Source organism: Salvelinus alpinus, chromosome 19 (assembly GCF_045679555.1).
Source record: "Salvelinus alpinus chromosome 19, SLU_Salpinus.1, whole genome shotgun sequence".
In the NCBI taxonomy this organism is placed as follows: domain Eukaryota; kingdom Metazoa; phylum Chordata; class Actinopteri; order Salmoniformes; family Salmonidae; genus Salvelinus; species Salvelinus alpinus.
In genome coordinates, this window is record NC_092104.1 from 40,082,927 (window position 1) to 40,110,821 (window position 27,895).

At 42.7% G+C, this 27,895-nt stretch overlaps 1 protein-coding gene across 1 annotated transcript in view; it reads right to left on the reverse strand.

Annotated features, from left to right (window-relative positions):
- Positions 1-241: 241 nt before the first annotated feature.
- Positions 242-27,895, reverse strand: part of LOC139545574 (olfactomedin-like protein 2A) — a 29,052-nt gene continuing 1,398 nt past the window's right edge. The window contains exons 2-8 of the mRNA XM_071353510.1: positions 16,566-16,829; positions 15,695-15,802; positions 15,069-15,245; positions 14,682-14,937; positions 6,384-6,695; positions 5,950-6,135; positions 242-4,021 (exon numbers count right to left, since the gene is read on the reverse strand). Coding sequence (XP_071209611.1) covers positions 3,417-4,021; positions 5,950-6,135; positions 6,384-6,695; positions 14,682-14,937; positions 15,069-15,245; positions 15,695-15,802; positions 16,566-16,829 — 1,908 coding nt within the window. The 3' untranslated portion in view covers positions 242-3,416. The remainder of the gene's footprint in view (positions 4,022-5,949; positions 6,136-6,383; positions 6,696-14,681; positions 14,938-15,068; positions 15,246-15,694; positions 15,803-16,565; positions 16,830-27,895) is intronic.

A 27,895-nucleotide genomic window follows, 5' to 3' on the forward strand; every position in this document is an offset into this window, starting at 1 on the left:
AGTTGACAGAGGGTGTTTCTTTTTTTGCTGAGTTTAGAACATTTCCAAATTAAAATCCTTTCTGTCAAAAATTGTTTATCAAAGACTGTGACATTACGAATAAAAAAACTGCAGTGCTGTAATTAGTCATGCACTTTTCTGTGTAAACTTAACCAAACCATCAAAATAGATTCAAAATACGTACTAGTCATTAAAGTGGTTGTTTCAAAATAAATCAAATATGATAGTAAAATGCTCTAAAGATATTTATGCAAAACTTTATTTGAATTAGTGGTCTTCATAACTCTTCACAACGACAGTACATGCACTACATGCAGGTACAATCATTTATGACTCATCGTAGATCAGAAACTGTCAGAGGTTGATGGATTATAATTCCTTTAGAAGACGGTACTGTACATCTGTATGCATTTACATAATTGACCTCCATGACAGTTAATTTCCTATGAAGTAACGGTTTACAAATACGCCAAAATGATGATGACAGATGTAGTGACCGTGTAAATGTTACTAGCAGCAACAACCGTATAGTTTTCATTCAAACAAAAAATTAACATATAACTTTTTACAAAATGTATGCAAAGCAACAACAATGGAGATATGAAGTATACATTTCTGGAAAATTACAAGTGAATACAAAATCTTCAGTTTAGAAACTCGTTTATATTGTTTTTGTGAGTTCATATACAGTACCAGTCAAAAGTTTGGACACACCTACTAATTCAAGGGTTTTTCTTTATTTGACTATTTTCTACATTGTAGAATAATAGTGAAAACTTAAACTATGAAATAACACATATGTAGTAAGCAAAACAAGTGTTAAACATGTGGGAACTCTTCAAACTCTTCAGTAGCCACCCTTTGCCTTGATGAAAGCTTTGCACACTCTTGGCATTCTCTCAACCAGCTTCACCTGGAATGCTTTTCCAACAGTCTTGAAGGAGTTCCCACATATGCTGAGCACTTGTTGGCTGCTTTTCCTTCAGTCTGCCGTCCAACTCATCCTAAACCATCTCAATTGGGTTGAGGTCGGGTGGTTGTGGTGCCAGGTCATCTGATTCAGCACTCCATCACTCTCTTTCTTGGTCAAATAGCCCTTACACAGCCTGGAGGTATGTTGGTCATTGTACAGTTGAAAAACAAATGATAGTCCCACTAAGCTCAAACCAGATGGGATGGCGTATCGCTGCAGAATGCTGTGGTAGCCATACTGGTTAAGTGTGCCTTGAATTCTAAATAAATCACTGACAGTGTCACCAGCAAAGTACCCCCACATCATCACACCTCGTCCTCCATGTTTCACGGTGGGAACCACACATGCGGAGATCATCTGTTCACCTACTCTGCGTCTCACAAAGACACAGTGGTTGGAACCAAAAATCTCAAATTTGGACTCATCAGACCAAAGAACAGATTTCCACCGGTATAATGTCCTTTGCTCGTGTTTCTTGGCCCAAGCAAGTCTCTTCTTCTTATTGGTGTCCTTTAGTAGTCGTTTAATTGCAGCAATTCAACCACGAAGGCCTGATTCATGCAGTCTCCTCTGAACAGTCGATGTTGAGATGTGACTATTACTTGAACTCTGTGAAGCATTTATTTGGGCTGCAATCTGAGGTGCAGTTAACTCTAATGAACTTATCCTCTGCAGCAGAGGTAACTCTGTGTCTTCCGTTCCTGTGGCGGTCCTCATGAGAGCCAGTTTCATCATAACTCTTGATGGTTTTTGTGACTGCACTTGAAGAAACTTTCAAAGTACTTGACATTTTTGGGGTTGACTGACCTTCATGTCTTAAAGTAATGATGGACTGTCGTTTCTCTTTGCTTATTTGAGCTGTTCTTGCCATAATATGCACTTGGTCTTTTACCAAATAGGGCTATCTTCTGTATACCACCCCTACCTTGTCACAACTGATTGGCTCAAACGCATTAAGAAGGAAAGAAATTCCACAAATTAACTTTTAACAAGGTACACTGGCAGGTAGCCTAGTGGTTTGAGCGTTGGACTAGTAACCGGAAAGTTGCAAGATCAAATCCCTGAGCTGACAAGGTAAAAATCTGTCCTTCCGTCTCTGAACAAGGCAGTTAACCCACTGTTCCTATGCCGTCATTGAAAATAAGAATTTGTTCTTAACTGTTCTTAAGTTAAATAAAGGTTAAAAAAATTATAATAATTGAAATGCATTCCAGGTGACTACCTCATGAAGCTGGTTGAGAGAATGCCAAGAGTGTGCAATGCTCTTCAAGGCAAAGGGTGGCTACTTTGAAGAATCTCAAACATAAAATATATTTTGATTTGTTTCACACTTTTTTTGGTTACTACATGATTCCATGTGTTATTTCATAGTTTCGATGTCTTCACTATTATTCTACAAGGTAGAAAATAGTAAAAATAAATAAAAACTCCAAACATTTGACTGGTACTGTATATTCAAAGCATCCCTCATCCTCACTGAAAGAAACAATTTTAACAGTTAACACTACAGTACGCAGCAACATTTATACAAGTTAAAAAACGAACATCATCAATAGGCCTGAAATGACAATTACAGATGATCATAGTGCTAGGTGACAGGATAGAGTTTGATGGGCCATAAAAATCAAATGGGTGGAATAAATGAGCCATTCGTGATTTACAATAGCATCCCAATATAGAGTCCACATTGACCAGGAACCTTGTTGTGTAAGCGCATGGTATGCTGTCAAGTGTATTGGTTAGTATGCATTGAAAGAGGAATGTTGGCTGTTGAATCTAATATGGGCGCTGCTGGACTGTCCATAGATCCGGTAAAGAGGTCAATGGAACTTGACCAAAACAATGAAAATGCCATGGAAACGCCCGGGGGAAAGATCAGAATCTCCTCACTGCCCCCCATTAAAATGAACCTACATTTAGGCTATTGTTTATATGTGTATTTCACTATATGTTAAGGTGAAAATCAGAGTATCATGCTGTATGGATGTCAACCCCAACACATGTTCATGTCATCATCACCAATGAACTGCCTTACAGTTAAAAACAACATTGACTACCACCACCGATTTCTCAGTGCTAGCTACGCTACCAGCTTATTCGAACGGGAGTTACCATTTAGCAATTACTTCTTCTAAACCTGAACAGGGACTACTTCTAAATGTTATGCAGCAAAAACAACCAAATATATCAAAATTGGACTTTCGTAACCACATTGTAGGCCTGTTACAATACATCAATGATAATGGACTTGATGAATATCCACTTCCTTAGATCAGATTTGAATGTGCCCCAATCCGGTGTCCTTCTTCTATCCCCACGGTCTACGTTCCATTGACCTCTTTACCACATCTATTACTGATTATCTCTCTTAATCTCTATGGGGATAGTGACCTTGTCATGGTGCTGATGGCCTATACTTTACCTGAGAGCAAAACCCCTATGCTCATTGGTCAACAAAGTGTATGTTATATGTGATCTGGTGTCCATTGTCCCAGGCGTACAGGACCTTCTCCTTGGGATTGTAGTCGATCTGGGTGGTGTAGGCGTATTCGTTGGTAAAGGGCAGACGAGGGATAGCCTCTGAGTTGGTGTGGGTGTCGTAGGCATAGTTCACCTCCCCTTCCTTCTGGTTATAGACGTCCACAGCGTACAGCACCCCACAGATGATGAAGCAGTTCCCGTAGGAGTTCCTCTTCAGGCCCGTCCTCCAGGTGGTCTCCTTCTTCATGGACAGATCCCCAGGGTCCAGCTTACTGATGACAATCACCTCCTGCTGAGAGTAGTCATAGTCCGTGGCAGGGTAGATCACCCACAGCCCACTCTCGTCCACGGCAAAGTCAATGTCCGAGTGACCTCTCCACTTCCAGGGGGTGGTGTCCTCGTAAACCACGTCATGCAGGAGGGTCCAGGCGGCCACGTAGCGCATCCTCAGGTCGTACTTGATGATGTTCTTGGTGAAAGCTCTGTTGTAGTAAAATGCTCCGTTGTACACCACATGGCCTGTGCCGATCCAGTTGTAAGGCAGTTTGAAGAGGTTGCTCCAACGACCTAACAGGACCAAATATATACATGTTTAGCGAGCGCTAACTACATACCATGTTGCCCCCCCCCAGACATTATGCTAACATCATGTAAAATTAAGAATAAATCAAGTCATTCTGGGTTTCACAGGTGTCACACACACACAAACATTTTAATAGTTCCATAAAAGTTTATACAATTGTTTCACATGAGAGACTGATTCGTTTCTGTTTTACTATCCCACTCCCTGCTGTCCAAACAGATGTTCTGTTATTAGGGTTACACTCATATCTGGTCACATCTGCTCGCTTACATTTCCACCTCAGGAAGTGTGATTTAGATAATGAATGAAGCTGCAGCGAAGGACAAAAACAACCCCATAGCACAGCACTTTTCCCCCCCGAGGCCAGCCCATGCCTCTAATCCCTCAGCTATGGCCAGTTCAAATGAGAGGCCAGCCCTGCCTAAGCAGGGATCACAGCCACTCATAGAGATACCTAGCCATCCGCACGCTGCTGTGAACTCACCACCCTACTGGATATCAGAGCAAAATCTCTGTACGCTTAGCAAGATGTTAGTGAGTTTCAAAAAACATTGTCCTAACACCTCTAAATCAACCAGGCTAGTCCTGTGAGAAAGATCATTTTACCCAGTCAGTTAAGAGGAGTAATCCTATTTCTCTCTCCAATTACTAGTGCAAGAAGGGGTGGATTTTTCCCACCCAGCTGTTTTAGGAACTTTGTGTGTGGAATGAAAAGCACAGTATGACAACTAAAACCTGCGAGTTTGAGTCTCAAGCTTCTATAGTGTATAGACTCACTACATTTCATGGGTCACTGTAGAGCAGTGGTCACCAACCTTTTCTGAGTCAAGATCACTTTGAGTCAAAATGCAAGCCAGATCTACCGCTCAGACAAAGAAGGACTTCAAAAACTTACGTTTATGCAACACTAACCAATTAAAAACAGTTCTGTTGCAATTAGGTTTGTGCAGTAGGCTATAGGCCCAATACATTATCACTGCATATTGACTACGCTTGAATTGTCCTGCCAATGTTGTTCTTCTCAGACCATTAAAAAATTATATTTAAAAAATGTTAGGCGTATGATAACACTGGTAATAGATCATTTGTTGTATTACCTGTGAGGCATAATTATTTGCTTATTGTTTTTACTGGACTGATGGCCTGCATCTGATGGTCAGTCTGAGGGGAGGGAGGGAGCATCAGTCAAGGAGTTAAAGCTTGGTCGCAAATAGGTCTTCCAAATGGACAATGACCCCAAGCATACTTCCAAAGTTGTGGCAAAATGGCTTAAGGACAACAAAGTCAAGGTATTTGAGTGGCCATCACAAAGCCCTGACCTCAATCCTATAGAAAATTTGTGGGCAGAACTGACAAAGTGTGTGTGAGCAAGGAGGCCTAGAAACCTGACTCGGTTACACGAGCTCTGTCAGGAGGAATGGGACAAAATTCACCCAACTTATTGTGGGAAGCTTGTGGAAGGCTACCCGAAACACTTGACCCAAGTTAAACAATTTAAAGGCAATGCTACCAAATACTAATTGAGTAACATCTAACCCACTGGGAATGTGATGAAAGAAAGAAAAGCTGAAATAAATAATTCTCTCTACTATTATTCTGACATTTCACATTCTTAAAATTAAGTGGTGATCCTAACTAACCTAAGACAGGGAATTTTTACTAGGATTAAATGTTAGGAATTGTGAAAAACTGAGTTTAAATGTATTTGGCTAAGGTGTATGTAAACTTCTGACTTCAACTGTATCTCTCTATTTTGCATGAGAATACTTTGTAACAGATTTCCAAAATTAAAATCACTTGGATCAATTTGCTGTTGTTTTTACAGTCTTATGTCCAACAATTCAAATAAATACCCAGGCTGCTAGTTGGGGTACCCTGGTCTATAATATGTATCTCTCTATGCCATGCCCACCTTGCTTGAAGTTGTCCAGGTTTCGGAACTCCACCAGGTTGTTGCCATAGTAATAGTTAGTGACGTAGATCTTGGAGTCCTTTGCCAGAGGATCCTTCATCCAGGCTCCCTCATTCCGCCCATAGCTGTGCTGCTTCTCTGGGAGCTCGATAGACGCCAGGGTCCCCTCACAGTCTAGGATCTTCCCTGCCAAGTACAGCTCAAAACAGTCAACACAAAAACTACCAGACAAACTGGATAAATAATGGCCTGCATGAGTTTCCAATCATCCAATTTCACAGTCACACATTCTGGCAGCTAAACGTTACATGCTTATCTGTTACTGAACTGAACAGAGTCATAGCATTGACTGTCAGTATTGTTGTAAATGAGCACATTCAGTTGATATAGGGTGTAGTGTAGTGTACAGTAGGGTATTGTGTTGGTCAGGCTACCTGCTCTGTGTAGGATTGGCCGGCTGTTGTTGTCTGAGTTGTCCAGGAAGAGCATGATGGTGGGAGCTGGTCTGTCTAGCCTCTCTACTCCTGCTGCACTGGTGGTGGTGGTGGTAGTGGTAGTAGATGGCATTGTGGTACTGGCTGTTGTTGTTGTTGCTGCCATTGTTGTCGTGGTAGTGACAGCAGTTTCTGTAGTAGTTGTCGACTCAGCTGTGGTTCCCTTTATGGTTTCCAAGATGATTTCAGCGCCTCCGTCCTCCGAGTGTGTCTCTTTGACGTGTTGGACGGTTTGAGTCTTGGCAGCGTTGTCTGAGGATAAAGGGATGAAGTATTGGCAAGCAGGCCATGGAATTTAGTTACTCAAAATCAAACTCTGGAGGGGCCTTGTCTTCACGAGTTTTCATTAGAATTAACTGGCTAAATTAGTCAAATAGGGCCTCAGAGCCACAGGCCCTGTATGAGCTGCTTTTGAGACCTCTGTCAGAGAGACAGACACTGTACAGTACCAGAGATTTCCCGGGGCCACATCAAAGGGGAATGCATTAGTTATGCAGCACACAGAGCATGCCAGCTTCCTCTCACTTTCTCTGTCCCCTCCTCTGTAACCAAGTGAGTCCTGCTGCCTCTGCCTCTGTCTGTTTGGATTCAGAATTCCACAGCCCTCACATGACATTTTCTTATCCTTGGCCATGGAGAGAGAATAGCAGAACAGAGGACAGTACCAGGAGGAGAGGGGCAGGCTGAGTCTGCTCGCCTCTGTTACTCATATTACTGGAAATGTATCAGTCTAACTGAAATCCCAAATTTCCCGCCTGATACAAACTGCCATGAAGGTCATGGGTGTGAAGCAACACTATTTCTGAACAGACCGTTAACAGACACGCGGAAAAAATTATTTCAGATCCCTCCCATGTACTATACTCTGAATATCCGCTCCTCCCCTCAAGTAAACGCTATAGGGTCCTCATGTGTAAGCTGAACAGGTATAAGCACTCCTTCATTCCCATGTCCATCAAATACCTAAACAGCAAATAAGTAAAGTGTGTTAGTACGCCACTGACAGAATAAGGGAATATGCAAAGTATTATGTATGTGGCTATATGAGAAGTGTATCATGCTAAGAGTAAAGTGCAATGTATGTATTATGTTGAGTGTGTAATGTACAGTGTTTATTGTGTATACAGCAGTACTGTGTGTCTAAGACAATTTTCCCATTGGAACATTAAAGTTAATCCTATCCTGTCCTATCCTGTTCTAGCCTAGCCTACTCTCACTTCCTGTGCTGCTAGACACATGTGAGATAAAACGCCTCTCCCTGCTACATAAGCAGCGCATCTGCACAACACTCGCTCTCTGAACCTCATAGTGCCAGCCGTGCACGCTACCTGACCACATGTATCTGTTAAAGGCTTAACAGCAAGATAGAGAGTCAGGGAAAGCCTTAGGAATCAGGAGGCAGGCATAGATAAGAGAATGTGCTGTGGGTCTCTAGAGTCAAAATCACAGGTATTGTTGTGGTGAAGGAAAAGCCACATTGTCTTTTATCTAATAGATGCAATTCACCTAGATGCAATTCACAAGGCCCTCCTGTTCTTTGTGAGAGATTATGGAAAGTAAACTGATTCGCTTCACTGGATTGACAAAGGTGGCTGGACTCACCAAAGTATGGCTAAACGGCTAGGCATGGCAGAACACATGATCTAACAGCATATGTGCATCTGAACCTTGAGCCTGATGTTACTAGAACGTTCCTAGAACACATTTAATCTGTTCTTTAAATGTTCCCAGAATGTGTCTTTAGGTTGTAGGAACATTGTGGGCAAATAACAAGAGATTCCGAAAACACTTCAACCGTCCAGTTAGAAACATTATCTGAATGTCAGCCTATCTGGGTGCACAAAACCTTTGATGTTGCAAGAATGTTAACCAAAAAAGCCCTTCTGAGTTCTTTATAGGTTCCCAAAACACAAAAGTGTGATGACATTCATACAATGTTTACTTTAGGTTGCACAAGACATTCCTATAATGGTGTCAGAATGTTGACAGAACATCTGGTCTAAGCTCTTCCAAGGTTCACAGAACATTTAATGAAGTTATGCATGTTGTTTGGGATGTTACAAGAATAGTCTTGTGATATTCACATAGGTTGCAGAGAACATTCCCACAATGTTTTACAGTGTTCCACAGTTTCCAAATAAGTCTGTTTTTATGACGTTCATAGCATATTTGTTTTAGGTTTAACATAATATTCCATTGATGTTCACAATATATTCATTTGACCTTGTCTTGGAGGTCCTCAGGACATGTTATATTTAAGTTTGACCTAATATTACCACAACATTCTCAGCATGCAAATGTCTAGCTCCTTAAAGAGCGACTGCCTTTAAAAAGCAACAAATCCCTTAGAAAATAATCTATGTTGCATCAATTCAAGTCTGAAACAGTTATTCTAGTGATAACATTGACTACAGTGTAAATAGGATAATTTTGGTCATAAAGTCAGTTTCCTCTTAAATGGAGTTTGTAACATCTGTGTGTCACAACGGGTTAATTAAGGTTGGGTTTTGATTTGACGACATCCATTTGCCCACTAACATGGAGTGAACAGCTGCGGTGATTGCTCTCTATACAATAGCATACACAGTGAGACAGACCTGCTCAGCGGCTACGACTTTGTTTACATAAGACAACACGTCGCACATTTTTTTTACCTGAGAAATACTGTACCAAACAACTTAGTTAAAGTGCATTCGCAAAGTATTCAGACCCCTTCACTTTTTCCACATTTGTTACGTTACAGCCTTATTCTAAAATTGATTAAAACACCCCCCCATCAATCTACACACAATACCCCATATTGATAAGCAAAAACAGGTTTTTAGACATTTTTGCAAATTTAATAAAAATAAACTGAAATAGTATTCAGGCCTTTACTCAGTACTCTGTTGAAGCACCTTTGGCAGCGATTACACCCTCGAGTCTTCTTGGGTATGACACTACAAGCTTGGCACACCTGTATTTTGTATTTCTCTGCAGAACCTCTCAAGCTCTGTCAGGTTGGATGGGGAGCGTTGCTGCACATCTATTTTCAGGTCTCTCCAGAGATGTTCGATCGGGTTCAAGACCGGGCTCTGGCTGGGCCACTCAAGGACACTCAGAGACTTGTCCTGAAGCCACTCCTGCGTTGTATTGGCTGTGTGCTTAGGGTCGTTGTCCTGTTGGAAGGTTAGCCTTCGCCCCCAGTCTGAAGTCTTGAGCGCTCTGGAGCAGGTTTTCATCAATGAACTCTCTGTACTTCGCTCCGTCAATCTTTCCCTCGATCTTGACTAGTCTCCCAGTCCTTGCCGCTGAAAAACATCCCCACAACATGATGCTGCCACCACCATCCTTCAACGTAGGGATGGTTTTGGCCAGGTGATGAGCGGTGCTTGGTTTCCTCCAGATGTGATGCTTGGCATTCAGGCCAAAGAGTTCAATCTTGGTTTCATCAGACCATATAATCTTGTTCCTCATGGTACTGAGAGTCCCTTAGGTGCCTTTTGGCAAACTCCAAGCGGGCTGTCATTTTATTGAGGAGTGGCTTCCGCCTGGCCACTCTACCCTAAAGGCCTGATTGGTGGAGTTCTGCAGAGATGGTTGTCCTTCTGGAAGGTTCTCCCATCTCCACAGAGGAACTCTGGAGCTCCGTCAGAGTGACCATCGGGTTCTTGGTCACTTCCCTGGCCAAGGCCCTTCTCCCCCGATTGCTCAGTTTGGCCGGGCAGCCAGCTCAAGGAAGAGTCTTGGTGGTTCCAAACTTCTTCCATTTAAGAATGATTGAGGCCACTGTGATATTGGGGCCCTTCAATGCTGCAGAATTTATGTTGGTACCCTTCGCCAGATCTGTGTCTCGGCACGATAATGTCTCAGAGCTCTTCGGAAAATTCCTTCGACCTCGTGGCTTGGTTTTTATTCTGACATGCACTGTCAACTCTGGGACCTTATATAGACAGGTGTATGCCCTTCCAAAACTTGTCCAATCAATTGAATTTACCACAGGTGGACTCCAATCAAGTTGAAGCAACATCTCAAGATAGTCAATGGAAACAGAATGCACCTGAGCTCAATTTCGAGTCGCATAGCAAAGGGTCTGAATACTTATGTAAATAAGGTATTTCTGTTTTTAATACATTTGCCAAAATTTAAAAAAAAACTGTTTTCGCTTTATCATTATGGGGTATTGTGTGTAGATTGATGAGGGGGAAAAATATAATCAAAATTTAATCAAATTTAATCAATTTTAGAATAAGGCTGTAATGTAACAAAATGTGGAAAAAGTGAAGGGGTCTGAGTACTTTCCGAATGCACTGTAGATGTAAAATTGCGCAACTAAAACATAATCTGCAATTTTTTTAAATGAATGACAGATTTCTTGAGTTATCTTAGATTAATTCTGGGGATTTTGAGTAAGTGAAATAGGCTTCCGTGTCTACAGTGTCTCATGGAGGACAAACATCATTAACCAAATGCAGAATCGGTCAGAAAACACTCCTCCAAGACTGAAATCGCGTTACAGTGTTACAAGTACACAGCATATGAAGAGGATGGGAATATTTTAATAACTCAAACATTTTGTTCTGTTTCCGGATTGACCATATTAGAGTGAAAAAACCCTGCAAGGACACAGTTATCTCCTGGTGGCACAGAGGATTAATGATTTGGTTGCTGATTTGAGGATTGCAGGTTCAATCCCACATGTTCTTTAACCATGTTTCTTTTGAGGAAAACTGTGGAATTGAGGCTCGGATACAGTCTACTAAAAGAGAGGATGTATTTATTTCATCCAGATTTTTTAATCTAGCCAGAAATGCAGAATTTAGACTAACTGTAAAAATAAAACATTGTGTAAAAATGGACTGTTCAACTTTTTAAAAAACACACCCAATATAATTCCTACTTTGAGTCGCTTGACATGGCTCTTATTTTTCATGATCTGAAAAGCAAAACTGATCCTAGATTAGCACTCAATAGTTTTGGATACATTGTAAATATGGGCCCAGCAGTATGCCGTATATAAAGAGGATGGGTGACGTGATGGTGAATAACTCAGTTATCGGGTATATCCCTGGGTTAGTTATGTGTAAGAAGGCTAAAAAGGAAGAATGGAATTCCTGATTGACCATACTGCCACACTGAAAAAAGAAGGCGTAAGAGAGCTTCTCTGGTGTAGCAGAAGATAAAAAACCTGAATTGGGAACCAAACATTGCTGGTTCAAACGCCACATGTGCATATTTTCAGTGTATGAAGTGTAAAGATATAGTTGTGTTTCTACTGTATGATTGAAGGCTGTTCCAATGTGCTCTAAACTAAAATGCTGTGTGGCCTACACACTGTAGTAGGCCTACAATACAGTCCTCAAATGCAAATTGCCATGAAATCTGTAGAGAAACATACTGGGATGTATTCCAATCTGCTTTAAGGAGCTACACATTTGCATGCTGAGAATGTAGTGGTAATATTAGGTAAAACTTAAATATAACATGTTCTGAGGACCTCTAAGACAAGGTCAACTGTAGAGTACTAGTCAAAAGTCTGGGCACACCTACTCAGTCCAGGGTTTTTCTTTTTTTTTTACTATTTTCTACATTGTAGAATAATAGACGACATCAACACATATGGAATCATGTAGTAACCAAAAAAAGTGTTAAACAAATCAAAATATATTTTATATTTGGGATTCTTCAAAGTAGCCACCCTTTGCCTTGACAGCTTTGCACACGCTTGACATTCTCTCAATGTCTTCACTATTATTCTACAATAAAGAAAAACCATTGAATGAGTGGGTGTGTCCAAACTTTTGACTGGTACTGTATATTGTGTGAACATCAATGGAATATTATGTTAAACATAAAACAAATATACTATGAATGTAGAAACAGACTTATTTGGAAATTGTGGAACATTATGCAACATTGTGGGAATGTTCTGTGCAACCTTTGAATATCACAAGAATATACTTGTAAAATTAAGGGAATGTCCTGTGCAACCTAACTTAAACATTGTATGAATGTCATCACAACTGAGCATATTTTGTATTTTGGCAACCATGTGTGTGAGGTGTTGATAAAATAATTTAAATGTTGAAAGATAATGATGAAATAATTCCACTCTGAAACCTTATAATTGTATGACATTGATTAGAATCATAAAATTATAATCTGATGATGTGTGTAGTTTTAGTCAGGATTAGGTTAAACAATGTATCTGTATAGTGGAAAAACACAGACTGTCTGAGCAAGGCGTAGCTTCGGAGCCAACCTGGCTAGGCCTCTTAGAGACTTGGGAGAGGACAGGGAGTACTTCTCAAGGTCTCCCTAATCTCGGGGGAATGGAACTATCGGCTGGGTAGTGATACACAGTGGTGAGAACTGTGGAGAAGGATAAAACTCACTTACTGTTTGTGTGTATGTATGTGCGTAGGACACCTACTGTTTGTGTGGAAGTATGTGCGCAGCTATAAAATGGATATTTTTGTATTCTTGACTTTAGAACGTTCTCTGAATAAACTGTACTAGCCTTTTGCATAAGCTGAGTCTTTGCCTAATTATTATTATACCCATGGTCTTACAAACCTCGGGTATTAGTCAAAGCTATTCATTGTTAATGATTATCATTGTGGATTGAAAATTCTCGTGACAGGTGTATACTTTTGTTTCAAAGTAGATTTGTTTAAGACTACCAAGAAACACTGTGTGACCCTGATTTAACCCACTGCAGTAAAAGGTTTTAAGATGGCGTGTCGCCTTGTTAATGTCCAAAAGCGGAAGGCTCTCTTTCCATTTCTCCTGAAAACCTCCAGTTGTTGGGGACTCGGCAGAGGCTAGCCACAACCTAACCAACGTTCTGGGAACTTTCACAGAACCAATTTTGGTTTGCTGGGAAACGTTACTTGTACATTGTGTTATTACATTACCTGGAAATCTAATGAGAACATTTGGAGAATGTTCTGTGGTGTTGTGCACAACATTTTTGTGAATGTTAGGAGAACAAACCAAAGATATTTATTACATTAAAAAAAGTTTTGGGGACATTATCATACTAATGTTAGATAAAACTCTAACTAGAGATGAATGGGAATCTTAGCTAATGTTCTGGGAATGTTCCCGGTTTGCTTGGTATTGAGTATTAACTATTCTGTAATCACTCCCTCTTCAATCAGGGTTGATTGGAAAATGCTTTGTTTAAAAGAAGACATTGTATCATCATATCTTTGTACTCCCTGACGAAGGCCATGCAGCCGAAACGCTTCAGAGTTTTAAAATCTTTGTTCCATTGAACATGCTATACAAATAAAGGCATTTTTATTAATTATATGAAGAGTGCCTTGGTCCTTCTTCCTTTTTGTAAACTTAAAGAGGATTTGAAGGAGTCAGGAAATGTTTTGTCAGCTTTCATCTGCACAGTGATGAGGTTCTCCCACACATTGTGTGCTAGGCGTGAAGCTGGGGCATGTCATGGATGTGGCAATGTTATTGAAACAGCATTCCATTAGCTCGATGTATTATGTCAATACAAAAAAATGGATTTCCTGCTCGCTGAATGCACACAAGCAATTTGATCCTCCAATGGCCCAAGCCATGCTTTGTTAAAAAACAACAGCAAGATAAGTCTTGTACTGAGGATCTGGTGATCTACAAGATGAAGGATTCACTGTTTTACTTCCTCTGGCAGAGCTGCCAAGAGTATACATGTAGCAGGAAGATTTACACTCTTTAATTACACTTATGCAAGAACATCATCTTTCATTCAAATCTAAATGGCTTGCTCTATACAGAAATAGAATGTACAATATCTGTCTCCGTTGGGAATCTGAAATATTTTTGTATTCATTTTTTTTTTATTTAGCTAGGCATGTCAGTTAAGAACAAATTCTTATTTTATAATGACGGCCTACCCCGGCCAAACCCTCCCCTAACCCGGACGACGCTGGGCCAATTGTGTGCCGCTCTATGGGACTCCAGATCAGTCTGGTGCAATGCAGATCCTGCATTATGTAATGAAGACCCCCCCCCCCCCCCCCCCCCAAAGAAAAGAGTATAACTTACATTTTAATTGGTTTAGTTTATAACAATCACAATAGGGTCTGAGCACATTAGAACAGCATATAAATGATCTCATACAGGCTGGCTGAGCGCAGCTAACTCAGCTGAAGTCACATTCTAATGTTGTCTTAAGGGGTGAGGGGGCTCCATACCCACTGGGCTGGGAGAGAGAGTGGTCAAACTCTCCCCCTGTATCGGCCCCTTTTCTCTCACCTTTACCGCCTGTGACATGCCCGTCCCCATCCACCTTGGCTGCTTTGTAGTATGTGATGCCCCTCACTACCCCCGGCTGGTGCCCTGCCACCTTGGCCTTGGCTGTGGGGTCAGGCTTGATGGGCTTCCCAGGTTTGGTGCTCTCTTTCTTGGGTTTTACAACCTTTTCCTTGGGCGGCTTGGGAGGGGGTTTGGATGCAGGGGACTTTTTGTTCGGTTTTTTTACGGTCTCTTTGGTTTTCTCATCATTGGTGACCTGTTAACATTAACATTCAAGCCTGTGATTTACGGTGCGTCTGTGGGCATGTGAACGTTTGTGTGTGTTTGATGTGTAATTTGTGAGAATGTTTTTGTGTGTGTGTGTGTATTTGTTTGAGACACACTTACCTGAGCTTTGGTCTCTGTTTGGTCTTTCTGCAGTAGCTGCAGCCCCAGGCTGGAGATCTCCTTCTTGATGCTCATCATTATGTTTGAGTAGTTCTCATACCTCTTAAACTGGTTTGTCAGAGTGATCATGCTGTCCCTTACAAACTCATTGTCCCGTGTCAGGTTGGTCTTGATTGTCTGGGGAAACAGACGTGTTCTAAGAATCAGACCAGTCCATTGTACAAATGTGCAAATAACTCTAACCAAAAAGGAACCCTTTTGTAAATAGATTATAAAAACGTTACTTTGTGTGACTCGTACTCTGGCGGAGCCAGTCACACAAATCACTCTCCCCATTCTAGTACATATTTTCCTGTTAGAGAAGTGAATAACTGTAGGGTTACTGTAGCCATGCAGTTTAGGGGGGGGGGTTACTAGTATCCAATCACAAACCATTTAATCAGCTCTGTCTCCATAAAGGACCATAGACAGCTTTAACAGCTTAGAACCGTTGGAAAGATCCCAAATAGACTCAAACACAGTATGGAGAAAGGCATGCAAACCTAGTGTACCCTGGTTTTTGTTTTATGTCCTAGTTATTGTGGCACTTGTTCCACTATACCAGGACGCTGTTTTTTAGTGCTTACCTCCTCTAGTGTGTTCATCTGGGAGACCACCTTATTGATGTAGGAGTGAACCTTCATGAGGTCCAGACTGTACAGCGTCCCCTCCAGTAGGTCCACCATGGAATGGAGCTGTACACCCACAGCACAGAGGAGAGTATTAACACGAAACAACAACCAGGCTTAATCTATGGCTAAGTCTAAATCCACTGAGGATGGCCTGGGGCCGAAACGTTTGTGTTTTGTTTTCACCTTTCCTTTATGCAATTTCTTGCACTATCATTTTTTTGGGGCACAGTGATGTTCTAATAAACATGTTTATTTTTCATTCAAGCCTCAGTTTTGGACAGTGTGTGGGTCTCCATCTCTTCCAGTATTCTTTTTTTTTTTTTTTTTACTCCTATGCACCTGGAACAGACACTGTACAGACACAGTAGTAAGGACCTTAAAAGAGTGCAGAAGGCCTAAATCCAGTCAGATCACACATCTGGTTCTGGTTGTTCTGTTCAAATGCTACATAGCGTGCCTCCTCTCTTCTCACTGCCAGTGAAAAAGGAATGTGTGCTTCAGATATGAAGGTCCTCAGAGGTGCTGAGATGTTATTAGCAGATGGATATCAGACAGACAATCCAGTGATGTCATAGTGAACTGTCTGTGTAACAACCTGGGACACCTTGAAGCTTTCATTTGAACAATTACAGGGATATCCTCTTTCTGCTTCTCCCATGGTTACGTATACTGTATCTTCAGGATCAAACCACACACATGTAATCAGGGTCTCTGTCACTGTCTTTACACAGTCAATTACCTGATTTTACTACTAACATTTACAGTTATAAGGTTATTTTGCCACCAAGTTACAGTTAGTGTCTGTTACTGCTGCACCTCCCGTCACCTTGAGAAGCTCTGGGGCCTGTTTCTTCAGCTTCTCCATCTTCCACTCATTCTCGCAGGGGTTGAGGGAGGAGGGAGGGGCTGTGCAGGAACACTTGCAGTCCGATCCAGAGCTGACGGTCTCCACCGTGTAGAAGTCCTCCACCCGTGCTTTTCCGCTCCTCAGATGCTGGCACGCATCCTTGCTCAGTGGCCTCATGATGCACTTACATCGACAGTCTGAGCCCTCCGATGTCATCCGCACCGGCTCTGTCTCCCCAAAGATCTGACAAGAGAGACAGAGTTGAAGAGAAGGGATGAAATGGACCGATTACACCGGTTTTAAATAGAGTGGTGTAGGAGTGGTTGACTAAAGTATTCCTGAGATGCGTGAACTGGACATGGTTCCCGTCCCTCAGCTACAGGAGGCAATCACAGACCATACTACTTACCAAGAGAGTTTTCATCTATATTTTTTGTAGCTGTCTATTTACTCCCACAAACCAATGCTGGCACTAAGACTACACTTAACGAGCTGTATAGTGCCATAAGTAAACAAGAAAATGCTCACCCAGAGGTGGCACTCCCAGTGGCCGGTGACTTTATTTGATTAATTAATAACTTTTTTGGTACTTTTTACCCCTTTTTCCTATCTCATTTCATGATATACAATTGGTAGTTACAGTCTTGTCCCATCGCTGCAACTCCCGTAAGGACCCGGGAGAGGAGAAAGACGAAAACCATGCGTCCTCCGAAACATGACCCTGCGAAGCCGCACTACTTCTTGACACACTGCTCGCTTAATCCGGAAGCCAGCCACACCAATGTGTTGAAGGAAACACCGTACAACTGGCGACCGAAGTCAGCCTGCGTGCATAGCCGGGCCACCACAAGGAGTCACTAGAGCGCAATGGGACAAGGACATCCCAGCCGTCCAAACCCTTCCCTAACCCGGACGAAGCTGGGCCAATTGTGCACCGCCTCATGGGTCTCCCAGTCGCAGTGACCGGTGACTTTAATGCAGGAAAACTGAAATCCATTTTACCTAATTTCTACCAGCATGTCACCTGTGCAACTAGAGGCAAAACAACTTTAGATCACCTTTACTCCACACACATAGACACGTACAAAGCTCTCCCTCAACCTCCATTTGGCAAATCTGACCATAACTCTATCCACCTGATTCCTGTTCACAAGCAAAAATTTCAATAGGAAGTACCAGTGATGAGCTCAATATGGAAGTGGTCCGATGAAGCGGATGCTAAGCTACAGGACTGTTTCGCTAGCACAAACTGGAATATGTTCCGGAATTCATCCGATGGCATTGAGAAGTTTACCACATCAGTCACCATCTTCATCAATAAGTGCATCGATAATGTCGTCCCCACAGTGACCGTATGTACATACCCCAGCCAGAAGCCATGGATTACAGGCAACATCCGCACTGAGCTAAAGGCTAGAGCTGCCGACTTTCAAGCAGCGGGACACTAATCCCGACGCTTATAAGAAATCCCGCTGTGCCCTCCGAAGAAACCTTCAAACAGGCAAAGCGTAAATACTGGACCAAGATCGAATCTTACTCCACAAGATCTGACGCTTATTGGATGTGGCAGGGCTTGCAAACTATTACAGATTACAAAGGGAAACCCAACCGCAAGCTGTCCAATGATGTAAGCCTACCAGACAATTGAAATACCTTCTATGCTTGCCTCGAGGCTAGCAACACTGAATCATGCATGAGAGCACCAGCTGTTCACGATCACCGTAGCCAATGTGAGTAAGACCTTAAACAGATTAACATTCACAAGGCTGCAGGGCCAGACGGATTACCAGGACACTTACTCAGCGCATGCTCTGACCAGCTGGCAAGTGTCTTCACTGAAATTCTCAGCCTCTCCCTGCCCCAGTCTGTAATACCTACATGTTTCAAGCAGACCACCATAGTCGCTGTGCCCAAGAATGCCAAGATAACCTGTGTAAATGATTATCACCCTGTAGCACTCACATCTGTACCCATGAAATGCTTTGAAAGGCTGGTCATGGCTCACATCAACACCATCATCCCAGACACCCTGGAACCACTCCAATTCATATACCGCCCCAACAAATCCACAGATGACACAATCTCTATTGCACTCCACACTGCTCTTTCCTGGACAAAAGCAACACCTACAGTGGGGAGAACAAGTATTTGATACACTGACGATTTTTCCTCAATGATCATGAGGAAGGTGAGGGATCAGCCCAGAACTACACGGCAGGACCTGGTCAATGACCTGAAGAGAGCTGGGACAACAGTCTCAAAGAAAACCATTAGACCACAGTCTCAAAGAAAACCATTAATCCATTACGCCGTAATGGATTAAAATCCTGCAGCGCACGCAAGGTCCCCCTGCTCAAGCCAGCGCATGTCCAGGCCCGTCTGAAGTTTGCCAATGACCATCTGGATGATCCAGAGGAGGAATGGGAGAAGGTCATGTGGTCTGATGAGACAAAAATAGAGCTTTTTGGTCTAAACTCCACTCGCCGTGTTTGGAGGAAGAAGAAGGATGAGTACAACCCCAAGAACACCATCCCAACCGTGAAGCATGGAGGTGGAAACATCATTCTTTGGGGATGCTTTTCTGCAAAGGGGACAGGACGACTACACCGTATTGAGGGGAGGATGGATGGGGCCATGTATCGCGAGATCTTGGCCAACAACCTCCTTCCCTCAGTAAGAGCATTGAAGATGGGTCGTGGCTGAGTCTTCCAGCATGACAACGACCCGAAACACACAGCCAGGGCAACTAAGGAGTGGCTCCGTAAGAAGCATCTCAAGGTCCTGGAGTGGCCTAGCCAGTCTCCAGACCTGAACCCAATAGAAAATCTTTGGAGGGAGCTGAAAGTCCGTATTGCCCAGCGACAGCCCCGGAACCTGAAGGATCTGGAGAAGGTCTGTATGAAGGAGTGGGCCAAAATCCCTGCTGCAGTGTGTGCAAACCTGGTCAAGAACTACAGGAAACGTATGATCTCTGTAATTGCAAACAAAGGTTTCTGTACCAAATATTAAGTTCTGCTTTTCTGATGTATCAAATACTTATGTCATGCAATAAAATGCAAATTAATTACTTAAAAATCATACAATGTGATTTTCTGGATTTTTGTTTTAGATTCCGTCTCTCACAGTTGAAGTGTAAAATTACAGACCTCTACATACTTTGTAAGTAGGAAAACCTGCAAAATCGGCAGTGTAACAAATACTTGTTCTCCCCACTGTACATAAGAATAGTGTGCATACAGCTCAGCGTTCAACACCATAGTGCCCTCCAAACTCATCACTAAACTAAAGATCCTGTGATTAGACACCTCCCTCTGCAACTGGATCCTGGACTTCCTGACGGGCAGCCTCCAGGTGGTGAGGGTGGACAGCAACACATCCGCCACGATGACCCTGAACATGGGTTCCCCTCAGGGGTGAGTGCTTAGTCCCCTCCTGTACTCCCTGTTCACTCATGACTGAGTGGCCGCCCACAACTGCAACACCATCATTAAGTTTGCCGACGATGTGACGGTGGTAGGCCTGATCACCGACAATGATGAGACAGTCTACAGGGAGGAGGTCAGAGACTTGGTAGTGTGGTGCCAGGACAACAACCTCTCCCTAAACGTCAGCAAGTCAAAGGAGCTGATCGTGGACCACAGGAAATGGAAGGCCGAGCACGCCCTCATCCACATAATCGGGGCTATAGTGGAGCAGATAGAGAGCTTCAAGTTCCTCGTTGTCCACATCACTAAGGAATTATCATGGTCCACACACACCAACACAGTCGTGTTTGCAATCAACGCAGCCTCAATTCATCAGGGCATGGACTCTACAAGGTGTCAAAAGCATTCCACAGGGAGGCTGGCCCTTGTTGACGCCAATTCTTCCCACAGCTGTGTCAAGTTAGCTGGATGTCTTTGGGTGGTGAACCGTTCTTGACACACACAGGAAACTGTTGAGAGTGAAAAACCCAGGAACATTGCAATTCTTGACACATTCAAACCGGTGCACTTGGCACCTACTACCATACCCTGTTCAAAGACACACATCTTTTGTCTTGCCTATTCACCCTCTGAATGACACACATACACAATCCATGACTCAATTGTCTCAAATCCTTATTTAACCTGTCTCCTCCCCTTCATCTACACTGATTGCAGTGGACCTAACAGGTGACATCAAAAAGGGATCATAGCTTTCACCTGGATTCACCTGGTCATTCTATGTCATGGAAAGAGTAGGTGTTTTGTACACTCAGCGTATATAGCCAAGTTATCGTTACTCATTGTGTATTTATTTATTGTGTTATTATTTTTCTATTCTATCTCTTTTTTTCTCTCCCTGCATTGTTGTGTAAGTAAGCATTTCACTGTTAGTCTACACCTGTTGTTTACGAAGCATGTGACAAATAAACTTTGATTTGATGTAGAGGCCAGGGGGTCGCTGTACTCTACTGATGCTAAGCTCGTGTTCCAGTACCTTCTGGGGCCCAGCTCCGTCTCAGACCTTCTGTCCAGGGTTAACCTGTCATCTTCCTCCAATGAGATTTAGGGATCTCTATAAACCCTGAGGCAGGCCCACATGTGGTACCACTTAGGGGAGAGCGGGGTAAGTTGAGTGGTTCTTACATTCAGCATCACTCCATTAAGGGAAATATAGCGTTCTTTCTGACAAAGATATCTACATACAGTGCCGTGAAAAAGTGCTTGCCCCCCTTCTGATTTCTGTATTTTTGCATATTTTTTTTTTAAATTAATGTTATCAGATCTTTAACCAAAACCTAATATTAGATCAAGGGAACCTGAGTTTACAAATAAAACAATGTATACTTATTTTATTTATTTAATTAACAAAGTTATGCAACACCCAATTCCCCTGTGTGAAAAGGTAATTGCCCCCTTACACTCAGTAACTGGTTGTGCCACCTTTAGCTGCAATGACTGCAACCAAATGCTTCCTGTAGTTGTTGATCAATCTCTCACTTCGCTTTGGAGGAATTTTGGACCACTCTTTCATGCAGAACTACTTTAACTCAGTAACATTTGTGGGTTTTCAAGCATGAACTGCTCGTTTCAAGTCCTGTCACAACATCTCAAATGGGATTAGGACTGGACTTCGACTAGGCCATTCCAAAACTTCAAATATATTCCAGGATGGTGTGTATCTCTGAAAATAATCAGAATTCATGAAAACATTACACTTTTGAAAACATCGCTTGTCCAAATAAAGTGGTCTCTTGGCACCACTTACCCCTGGTATGGAGTAAATTAAGCCGCCTACAAAGTTCTATACTGAATGAAATATTACCACTAACTTTTTACAAACATGTCATCTTTATTTCCCAAACACAATTCAACACAAGAATAATTGCTTTATACAATTTTAATAATTGTAAGCATATTTTAACAATTAAAAAACACTGTACTTTTTTAAAACACTTTTGTCACGTGTGCTCCTTCTCCGGCCTCTAGGTCACCAGGCTGCTTGTTATGGCGCACACCTGTCACCATTATTACGCGCACCTGCACGTCTTCAGACTCACCTGGACTCCATCACCTCCCTGATTACCTTCCCTATATAGTCACTCCCTTTGGTTCCTTCCCCAGGTGTTATTGTTTCTGTTTCAGTTTCATGTCTGTGTTCTGTTCGTGTTTCTTGTTTTGTATCATGTTCTGTTTATTTTATTAAAACACTCACTCCCTGAACTTGCTTCCCAACTCTCAGCGCACAGTGTTACAACTTTTAACATAGGCCAGGTCATGTTACCTCAAATCCCAGCGATAATGCCTTGCATTGACCCTGAGAAGAAAACACTTATATTTGCTCAACTTGCCATTGGCTCAACCACTGGCTCAACTTACACCAAGGCAAACATTTTGACTATTAGCTCACACAGCTACAAGGATGCACTTTTATGCTAGATTTAGGACCTCATATTGAAGCTTATAGAGACCCCAACTGATGTATAGAACAATCTTAAAAGTATCTACTTTGGTTAAGATACAAGCATCATGAAACATCTAACACACTAAATTAATTTGACTTGGTGAAAATCAGTTTTTTGGACCTAACTTGCTTACCACTTTTTCCATGTGGTTTCTTCCTTCACAGACTCTATGAAATGATGACCTCTTCCTAAATATTTGGTCAATTATAAATTATGTGTATGGTTTCCTAGAAGAAAGGGTGACTCATCTTACCCCTTTGACTCAATTTACTACACTCTCCCCTACAGCAGCACAAGAATGCAGCACGAGATTCTTCATTAAATAATCTCTGTCTGTCTCTATCTCTTTGAAATTAAATGTGTCTCTGTCTGTCTGAGCCCTTACTTTGCCACATTGTATCAAGACAGGATAAACATCTCAACTATGCACTCAATCAAGGTATTTCTGGAAGAATCATCAGTCCTGTCCTTCACCAAATCCACACTGAGCACGTAAACTGTAGATCGGGGCAAATATCTATGGAGAGCAAGTCTTCTTGCCAATGTGAGTAAAGAGTAAACCCAAGGAGAGCATCCACACAACTGTGCACAAATACCCAGTGACTGAGTGGTCTCTGGGAGTGAGGATGTTTATGGAGGCCAGACCCTGCAGGCTGGTGAGGGGAGAGAGAGGGGTGGAGAGAAGGGAGGGGGTGGGCTCATTAGTGGAGGAATGCAGCCTTTGACAGCGGTGGGGGGGGGCAGTACCCTCCATTACTGTAGACTTACACTCAGAGGGGTCTTTGATTATGGGGCAGGACCCCTGTGTGCATAGTGGCCAGCCATTCCTGACCCATGTCAAGTAAAAAAGGCAGTGGGTTGACAAATGCTACAACCACATGAAAACAGAGTGGATTAGCAGATTAAAGTTCCCTTGGAGGGGTTGTGCCCACAGCTCTGCTGCGCCTTATTGTTCCATCACAGACCCAGGCGATCCAAACCCAGCCTGCTCCTTAGCAACATCAGCTTAAGTTGCTTCTAGTACCAACTAAGCATGGCAAACCTAGTGGAATTCCTGCCAGCTTGATTGGGTTTGGTTGCCTCCTCAACACCTGTATTTGGGATAGTGTGCATTTGTGTATTGATAAACAGGGAAGAGTTAGTACACACCATTCATGTGCATCTTCCCTATCAATCCTCTTTACTTTACACACAGACCGGAGCAAGTTGGACGTCAGCTGTCCTAATTCTAAAGAAATGATATTGGCTGTGAGAACCGTTATTGTCCTCGCTCTGTTCATTTAGCATCCCATGCCAAGTGAACTTCCAGTATGAGAACAGACATCAGAGCGTTCGTAATCGAGACCGTTAAGAGCTTAATGCATGCTTTGAGCTTGGCGCCGTAGGCTTTGACCTCTGAGAGCAGTCAAGTTTCAGGTCAAAAGAATAGGACTCAAACACAAGCGTTGGTCTGCACAATAGGCGGAAGGGACCCGACTGCACAGCTTCACATTCACACACTCCACAGACCACAGTACATGATTAGATCACTCACTCACTGAAGGCCGTGGCCACTCTTACAGCGACCAAGTGAAATCCCAATTGTGTCCACAACTGCTAACAACAAGATACATTGGACACAATGGCTGGCACATTCCAGGCGCTTTTTAGGCTTATCTTTAAACACAGAAAACCAATGTTATTATATGATGGCCTTAAGTGTTACTGTAACATTAACCTTGGTCCGTATAAACAAGGATGTCCGTTTCAGACCGTAGGTTTTGTATAATTGTTCAGGCCATCTGCATGCTGTTACTAGGCATACGGTATATGGACTTAACAATGACACTGTAGCTTTCACAAACAAGATAATTCATGTAGGATACTTTCCACAAACGTTTCTTAATATCAACAGATAAAGAACAGACCCTGTTCCAGGTGTTGTCCACTTCAAAGACGCTCAACTCAGGAAACTGTTTCTGAGGTAAACTGGTAGAAATAAAATACTTAGTATGACTACTAGAGTGATAGGAATGAATCCACAGTGTTCACGTCTGGAAAGGGTTTATCTGATGACTAAATCAAAGCAAAGATATTTCAGGATAGACAAAATGCTAAAGAGAAAGTTCATCTCAGAATCATCGTCTACTGAACTGGAATTCGATGGCCCTAATCCATCAGTTAGGGTTTACACAACAGATGGTGGAATATTGACTCAGCTTGACTTTAAGATCACTTTTGACCTATGAAGATATCTGAACTATTCGTTTAAATTCCCCGACGTATCACCTTGCTCTCCAGTCTAAACATTATAGACAAATCTGGAGTCCAAATTCTTGTCCAGAAAGTCCACCTGATTCCTAATCGAATTAGTATTGCTTATGATAAACAGACTTACTGCCACTGTAAATCTGAACCTGGACTGCAAAAGGAAACTTAAGCCTTCAGCCTGGAGATGAACCATGAGATTGCAGTCCCTAACCTGAACAGACACTGGCATTAGCACTGGGACGTTAATTAGCTGGACACAAGCTTACTGAGCACTTGCTGCTTTTGGGGGTACACATCCACATTCCATCTAAGGCTTGCTGCATTTACACAGGCAGCCCATTTCTGATCTTTTGCCACTAATCGGTCTTTTGACCAATCAGATCAGATCTTTTGCCAATAATTGGCTGTGTAAATGCAGCCATGATGTGTCCGACCGAGCACACTCAGAACATTCTGGTTATCCTCAGTGGCGCCTACTGATTGAGCCTAATGAGAGAAGAGTGAGGCAGAGAGAAAGAGGGGTGGATAAAAAACGTGACGGAAGAGAGAGAGAATCAGCTAATCTGTGGAACAGTATCAGATGATTTATCTGTAAACAGTTCTCTGTTAATTATCAGCGCATGTCTGGGGACCACAGTCATGAATGGAATTAGCTGGTTGCAATTGCTTTCCTCCCCAGATGCTGTTGTTTTGGGAGCCAGATGTGTGACAGGGCCCACTGGATAGATTGATGGAACTGATAGATAGATCAGTGTCTAATATTCCACATGATTGTACAATTGTATTAAACCTTTACTTGGATGTTTTTTCCCCCACCATAAAACACAGTGAAGGACCATGGATGTGATAGATGCTGAGTGAGAAAGTGCCAGCTGAAGGAGACCCACTGGGCACAGGCGTCAATTCAACATCTATTCCATGTTGGTTCAACGTAATTTCCTTGAAATTACATGGAAACAACATTGATTCAACAAGTGTGTGCCCAGTGGGGATATCTTTCCTGTGTGGAACTAACAGGAAGACCAAGCTGGCTCCACATTGGGCACAAACTCACATCATAGCAGTCAGACACATAGGCTTTACAAAGGCAGCCCAATTAGGACCCCCCCCCCCCCCCACACACACACACACACACACACACACTGATTGGTCTTTTGACCAATCACATCAGATCTATTCATATCAGATCTTTTTCAAAGCTAATCTGATTGGTCAAAAGATCATAATTGGACTGCCTGTGTAAACACAGCCAAGGAGACATACAGTAATGCAGACTGTGAAAACAGGTGGAGGGCAGGTGGTGCAGAGAATGGGTGAAACATACTTCCCTTTGGCCATGTGGTCCTCTGGCAGCCATGTTCTGTATGGAGCATCCTTAGATGAAGGGCTCAGACAAATAGGGCTTGTAATTTCAGCTCTCTTTGTGTTACTTTTCTCCTACATTACATCGCTCAGAGGGAAAGGGAGATTGCTTTTTGTTAGCTGTTGTGGTCTGTGTCACTGTCTCCTTCATTTCCTGCTGTTCAGAATCAGCCCTCTCCCAGGCGCACTGGGGCCAGGGGCCACTGAGTCCCCCAGACAGGCAGACTGACTGACAAGTCTCATTAACTCATTAAGTCCCAGTGACACACCAAGTCTCGTTAGTTAATTACTCTGACAGAGGGGCATTCTATGGGTCTTCTCCCTATGTCTCGGTGTCCGTCTCTCTCTCTGCCCTCTCAAGGACCTCTCGGCGGGATTCCTGGGTTTGTTTACAACCAAAACAAGGGGCAGGTGCACATGCCTGTTCCCACGCCACCACTCCCTCTGTGTCCTCCTCTGAGCTGGCTTTGTCTCACAATCATCTCAGTGCCACCAGCGGGCCATGTCCAATGGGACAGAGGGGGAGAGAAAGCATCCAGGCAGCACACAAGACAGGCACATGAGATGTCTCACAGAGAACAGAGAGAACCATAGCCATGCTAATCAATCACAAGTTTGTTAGTGATCCTATACTGTGCTTTTGTATTTGTATTTATTTATATTTACTAAGGATCCCCATTAGTTCCTGCCAAGGCAGCAACTACTCTTCCTGGGGTCCAGCAACATTAAGGCTGTTATATACAATTGAAAATATTGCATGACATTACATTTCATAACACTTTTCACAACACGTTAAAGTGTGTGCCCTCAGGCCACTACTCTACTACCACATATCTACAATTCCACATCCATGGTGTACGTGTGTGTAGAGTGCGTGTCTTATCATGTGTATGTGTGTCTGTACCTGTGTGTGTGTGTGTGTGTGTGTGTGTGTGTGTGTCTCTTCACAGTCCCCGCTGTTCCATAAGGTGTATTTTTATCTGTTTTTTAAAATCTGAATCTACTGCTTCCATCAGTTACCTGATGTGGAATAGAGTTCCATGTAGCCATGGCTCTATGTAGTACTGTGCGCCTCCCATAGTCTGTTCTTGACTTGGGGAACGTGAAGAGACCTCTGGTGGCATGTCTTGTGGGGTATGCATGGGTGTCCGAGCTGTGTGCCAGTAGTTTAAACAGACACCTCTGTGCATTCGGCATGTCAACACTTCTTACAAAAACAAGTAATGATGAAGTCAGTCTCTCCACTTTGAGCCATGAGATATTCACATGCATATTAGTGGTGGGCAGCTCTCATCCATTTTTAAAAATCCTTTGACAGAAGGCCTTTTCTATTGTACAGTCCACTTGAATCCTGAGTTATCAGTTGTGTAAGTTGTTGCCCTCAATACATTTGATGATCATTGTAATAATAAGGGATTATCATTGTTATAAGACATTTTACACTCCACTGTTCTTGAGAGGACACAAATACCATGATGTGAACACATGACACCTGTGCTCATTGTTCTAAATGTACCACACAAAGAAAGAAATCTGCTAGACAACCTTCATGTGCTTGTGTGCGTCTTGTCTTGTGCCCATTTTTTTCCTGCAGTGGGGAGCAGGGATTAGACTCTCCTCAGGGGAATGCAGGTCTATGAGAGTGGGGTTACTGAAGTCCAGCAGCTGTGCAAACAAGGCAGGGCAGATATTACTGTTACCCCACTGGCTGCCATCTCTTCCCACATTTCATCTGGCATCAGGCCGTACACATAAAAGGCGCCAGGAA